Source organism: Bidens hawaiensis, unplaced genomic scaffold (assembly GCF_021521415.1).
Source record: "Bidens hawaiensis isolate Kalapana, Puna unplaced genomic scaffold, B.hawaiensis_p1.1 tig00004020_1, whole genome shotgun sequence".
In the NCBI taxonomy this organism is placed as follows: domain Eukaryota; kingdom Viridiplantae; phylum Streptophyta; class Magnoliopsida; order Asterales; family Asteraceae; genus Bidens; species Bidens hawaiensis.
Genome location: NW_027491236.1, coordinates 1,618,740 through 1,624,739, shown reverse-complemented (window position 1 = coordinate 1,624,739; position 6,000 = coordinate 1,618,740). Strand labels below are relative to the sequence as shown.

The 6,000-nt window shown below is 36.8% G+C and overlaps 1 protein-coding gene and 1 pseudogene across 2 annotated transcripts; both read left to right on the top strand.

Annotated features, from left to right (window-relative positions):
* Window positions 1-620: 620 nt before the first annotated feature.
* On the top strand, window positions 621-1,480 carry LOC143625129 (uncharacterized). The gene is made up of 2 exons (XM_077095571.1): window positions 621-846; window positions 1,145-1,480. The coding sequence occupies exons 1-2, from the start codon at window positions 679-681 to the stop codon at window positions 1,313-1,315; spliced, it is 339 nt and encodes a 112-aa protein (XP_076951686.1). The 5' UTR covers window positions 621-678; the 3' UTR covers window positions 1,316-1,480.
* A 1,146-nt stretch (window positions 1,481-2,626) lies between these two features.
* Window positions 2,627-5,736, top strand: LOC143625181 (oil body-associated protein 2C-like; annotated as a pseudogene). Its single transcript, XR_013152232.1, has 3 exons — window positions 2,627-2,900; window positions 2,980-3,062; window positions 5,351-5,736. The product of XR_013152232.1 is annotated as an oil body-associated protein 2C-like (transcript).
* The last annotated feature ends 264 nt before the right edge of the window (window positions 5,737-6,000 follow it).

The following is a 6,000-nucleotide window of genomic DNA, read 5'->3' as shown; positions in this document are numbered from 1 at the left end:
AACACAATTGAGTTTTATGATATAAAAAAAATAAAAAAATATATAATAATAATAAAGGAAGAGGGTGCCCCCCCCCCCTTTTTTCTCCTTTCATTTTATATTATTATTTTTCCCTTAGTGGGTGCATGCAAAGAAGGCAATTGGTCCATGGAGTGGTGCATTTTGAATGACCACCAAATCCCTCTTTCATTTTTATTATCACATTTTTGCAAGTATCAAAAACACTCTCACTCTTCTCCTTTCTCTCCCAATTTCGGCCAAAGGAGAAGAAGAACAAGGAGGTGTTTTTCAAGTGCTAAAATCCTAGCTAAAGGTGTGTTGTTGGAGCTTGGGGTATACAAGCTTGAGGAGCTTCTCCGTTGGAGTTCTTGCCCTTCCGTCATCTCCTTCTTCACCCGGTTTTGCTACTTGAAAGGTAGTTATGACATGCATGGACTTATAGTGACATGCATGTATTAGATAGTATGTATTTCGTATCTGGATCCGATTTTGGGTTTTACATGTATAAAATTGGTTTTATACACTATAAACTAACAAGATTTAAATCTTTTATCCGCTGCGTTTTTCATACAATTGGACTTTTATGACTTTGATAATCTTGTTAAAACTCAACAGTCTGTTGGATGGGACTACTTAAAAAACTACGTGTGGAGAGATGTTAGAACGGCGTCGGTTGAAATGATGGGTGCTGTTTCCGATATGAACGAGTTGATGAGGGGTTTGACTGAGTTGACTCGCTTGGAATCGGAGGTGGATCGGGTTGACTGGGTGCGTAGGAATTATGGTTCTGTGCTTACGGTGTCAAAATCGTTGTTGAATCGGTTGCTTAAAGTTTTCAGTCAACCGGTAAGATTCATTACGTATTATTATCTTCCATTGTTTCATGATAGCAATATTATTATCATTTTTTTGGTTCCAATGCTATGCAGTTAATCTCGGTTGTCGATCTACATGTGAAATATCCGTCAAAATATCGGTCAGAGTATCGGTACCGATATATCACCGATATCTCAGTGTTTTAAATCTTAATTTTCAACTTTCGGTCTTAATGCCACGTAAACTAGATTCCAATTTCGCTTAGAAGAAAGTGAATGTTGGAAGCATATATGATTTTGGATTCAATTTTTTTGTGATGTGAATGTAGGGTCCGTTGAAGGATGCAGTTGAGATGGTACGTACAGAAATTGTGGATGGCGGGTTGCTGCAGGATCTACTTGAATTGGGTAGCAGTGATTTGAAGGGTGTGATTCAGATACTAAAAGATGTTTCGTCACAGTATAGCGCAGTAGCAGCAGCAAGACAGAGTTATGAGTGAGTGAGTTTCATGGCTTTGGTGTAAATTGACATGTTTCCTTGAAATGGAATTTTGTTGTGCTTTCTCTTTATTAATATTTGAGGCAATTACTGCGGAAAATTAGTCTGGTAGATTGATATTGTAGAAGTGTTTTATAAAATATGACATGTTTATAGACGATGCAAGTGATTTATTGGTCAACAAATTGTTCTAGTGACTTGCAGCTTGGATCATTTAGCTCTTTACTTGTTACAACTTCTGACTTCCTACTTGGTCAGCAACATACACTTTAGACTGTTGCAATTTTTCTATATTATTATTCAAAACAAAGTATAAGCTAGCAAATATATTATTACATCATTGCGGTAGGACTGGTAGTAAGATAAACACTAATCGTCTAAATTAATAGATAGAAGGAGAAGCGTGTTTGTATTTACCTGATTTCGTCGTTCATGTATAGAATTAACGTATTTGGGTGGTTTCGCTTGTGTGGTAGACTTGGTTGCCTATCTTTATGTGAATAATGTGTTAAATTCTAGTTTGGATAGGCTAAGCATGGCATGTGTTAGTTATATTTCACCTTCTTATTTGAGTTCTATGAACCTCATGTATCCGTTTGAAGACGTTTAACTTCATAATTGTACTCAACAAGCCTCATATATATGTTTGATTAACAAGTTGAATTAAGATTATGAATGCTAAAAAATCCTTAATTTGAGATCAAGAATCAATCATCAAACTATGAAGACTAAGATCTTTACCAATTGGTGTTTGGCAATTAAGAAGTATGCATTATATGCACTCATTTCGCAATGCTAATGTGTGTGTGGTTAAAATACTCCCTGAGTTGAATTGATGAGTTAGAAAAGCTGAGATTGGACTGAAGCATTTATATATGTATAAGCTTGTCTATACATGTCTACAACTACAGAAATACGGGATTAGAGTGAAAATAAAAATAAAAACAAAATACAAACAACTGTAAATACAAACAAACAAGCATGACGATACACATAGAATTTACATAACTAGGCTCGTCTTAAACAGTTATGATGGGTAAAGCTAGAGCTTGGACCCTGGTAAAATAAGGACCTATTTAAAATATAACTTATTTAAAAAAATTAGAATATTATAAAATAAAGATCTTCCTGTGCACTTAAACTGACTTGATTTAGTATTAACAAGACAACACAATCACACGTGTACAAAAATCTCCAACACGTGGCACCCCTTGTCACACCATCACTCGCCACCTCTCTTAACTTCTTCCTATTTCTTGATCACAATCAAACCACAATTGGAACTTTAATTCCTCGGTGACGGCCGACGATGTCTTCAACTAATAACCAGAACGGAGCCGGAGCCGAAAAGAACGGTGAACCGATGGCCGCCAAACCGTTATCAATGGGACAACAAATTCTAGACAAAGGTGCTCAGATGTTGAAATCCTTCAAACCCATCAGCCACATGAGCCAGCATGCTTGTACTTTTGCTTTGTATAGTCATGATATGAGTCGACAAATCGAGACGCATCATTTTATTACACGAGTTAACCAGGACTTCCTGCAAGCAACGGTTTATGATAACTCTAGCGGAAATCTTATTGGTATATAATATTATTTTGATCATTTGGTTTTGTAATAATTAAGTGAGGTTTGATATAATTTGATTGTTTGATTTTTTAGGGGTAGAATATATAGTTTCTGATGATATATTTGAAAAACTGCCACCTGAGGAACAAAAACTATGGCACTCTCATGCCTACGAGGTAGGGGTGGCAACCTTGACCCAAACCATTTCAAATGAGTCAATTTGGGTTGTTTTAAAATTCAAATGGGTTGAATTGGGTCATAGGTTTTAAATAAATGGGTCAAAATGGGTCACTTGAAATTCCACATTCTTATTTTTGGGTCAAAATGGGTTGACAAATTTAACTACATGGGTCGATGTGGGTTAGTGTATTAAGGAAAAGTGACATGTTCGGGTTAAAATGGGTTTTAGATTGGAACGATATCGGTTTAGGTTTCGGCTCGGATCAGCTTTCGTGCCGACACGAGTTTTAGCACTGGACGGGTTGGGTTTCGGTTTCTTTCGAGTTTTCGCACTAGACGGGTCGATTAAGGTTTTTGATTCGTTTTCGTCGACATTTCGGTTTCGGTTAATTTGTCGAGTTTTTTTTTTTTTTTTTTTTTTTGATGAATGAGGTTAACGGTGAAAATATTTTGGTTTTTTACTTTTTTCGTTATTTGTTTATATTTTGAGTTATGATTTTTTATTTGTTTTTTTTGAATTTTTTTTTGAGGGATTTTGATCTTAATAGAAATCATCAAAAAATATTCAAAACAATTAATAAAAAAATCATAACTCAAAAAATAAAACAAAAATAAAAAATGTAAAAAAACTAAAACGTTTCGTCCGTTGTCCTCGTTAAAAAAAAATCGACAAATTAACCGAAACTGAAATGTCGACAACAACGAAACAAAAACATGCTGAAACAAGCTGTTAAGTGATGAAAGGAACTGAAAAATCGCTAAAGCAAGCAGTTAAGTGCTGAAACAAGCTGAAAAATCGCTTAAACGAGCTGTTACGTGCTGAAATGAGCTGAAAAATCGCTTAAACAGGCTGTTACATGCTGAAATGAACTGAAAAATCGCTTAAACAGGCTGTTACGTGCTGAAAGGAACTGAAAAATCGCTTAAACAAGCTGTTACGTGTTGAAAGGAACTGAAAAATTGCTTAAACAAGCTGTTACGTGCTGAAACGAACTGAAAAATTGCTTAAACGAGCTGTTACGTGCTGAAACGAACTGAAAAATCGCATAAACGAGCTGTTACGCGATGAAACGAACTGAAAAATCGCTTAAACGAGCTGTTACGTGATGAAACGAACTGAAAAATCGCTTAAACGAGCTGTTACGCGCTGAAACGAACTGAAAAATCGCTTAAACGAGCTGTTATGCGCTGAAACGAACTGAAAAATCGCTTAAACGAGCTGTTACGCGATGAAACGAACTGAAAAATCGCTTAAACAAGCTGTTAAGCGCTGAAACAAGCTGAAAAATCGCTTAAACGAGCTGTTACGCGCTGAAACGAACTGAAAAATCGCTTAAACGAGCTGTTAAACGCTGAAACGAACTTTAAAATCGCTTAAACGAGCTGTTACTCGATGAAACGAACTGAAAAATCGCTTAAACGAGCTGTTACGCGCTGAAACGAACTGAAAAATCGCTTAAACGAGCTGTTACGCGCTGAAACGAACTGAAAAATCGTTTAAACGAGCTGTTACACGCTGAAACGAACTGAAAAATCGCTTAAACGAGCTGTTACGCGCTGAAACGAACTGAAAAATCGCTTAAGCGAGCTGTTACGCGCTGAAAGGAACTGAAAAATCGCTTAAGCGAGCTGTTATGTGCTGAAACGAACTGAAAAATCGCTTAAACGAGCTGTTACGCGCTGAAACGAACTGAAAAATCGCTTAAACGCGTTTTGACCCGTTCCAACCTTGACCCGTTATAACCCGAACCTGTTGACCCTAACCCGTTCCGACCCGAACCAAAACAACCCTTTTTTTAAGTGACCCGTTTCGACCCTAACCCGTTTCAACCCTAACCCGTTCCGACCCATGACCCGTTTTAACCCAACCCAACCCATTTGCCGCCTCTACTACGAGGTAATATATTATATATGTTAGGAAAGTTAATGTAAAAATTAAATTAATGTGTTATACAAAATATACAAAGGATTCTTATTGTACAAAACGTGCGTGTACTCGTGCAAACTGCAGAAAGAAATTTGTGCGGTGGCATTTTTGCAAGTACATGAACATTAATAACTATGCCATTTTTTTTAAGAATACCAACTCGACTTATATATCATTAAAAAACAACCAAACGATTTACAATGAAGTGGTGGGCCAATAGAGTGATTTTATTACGCTAGTTATTTTTTTGTAGCGTAATTAATTAATTATTATAATTATTATTATGCTACAACAAAATATAATAATAAATTCTCTAGATCGAGTAATTATTACATTACGCTAATTTGTTGTTTTAAGGTGAAGTCTGGTCTTTGGGTACACCCGCGAATGCCGGATATGATTATCATGCCGGAGCTAACGAACCTAGCCAAAACTTACGGCAAGTTTTGGTGCACATGGCAAACCGATAGAGGCGACAAGCTTTCATTGGGGCTACCATCGTTAATGGTGTCCCCGCAAGCTGAGGGTGATGGTGTTGTGAAGCCGGAGTTGGTGAAGAAGAGAGACGATAACTACAAGATATTGAAGGACGATCTCATGAAGTCGAGAATGGAGATCCAGAGCCGGAGTGGATAAACCCAATGGCTGATTACTGGAGACAACACAAGAAGTGTTTTGAAGTAGACGTTGAAAGCACTCAGATCAAGACACATACTGAGTACTCGTGAGCTAATGGTGGTTTATGTGAGGCTCGACTTGCATACGTAGTAGGCTTCATGTAGATTTGTTGTAGTAGCAAATAATTAATAATGGACTGCTAGGGGAAACTTATTATATAATGGTATGTGTTTAAAATAAATAGGATATTTATACCTGTGATCTGACGGACTAAACGTTCTATATTCATTACAGACGTGAAAGAGCCACCGATATTCGAAGTTGTGAAAGCTAGATAGATAATTTATTGGTGTGAGCGAGGGATTTACTTTGTAGGTCTGGAAATTATT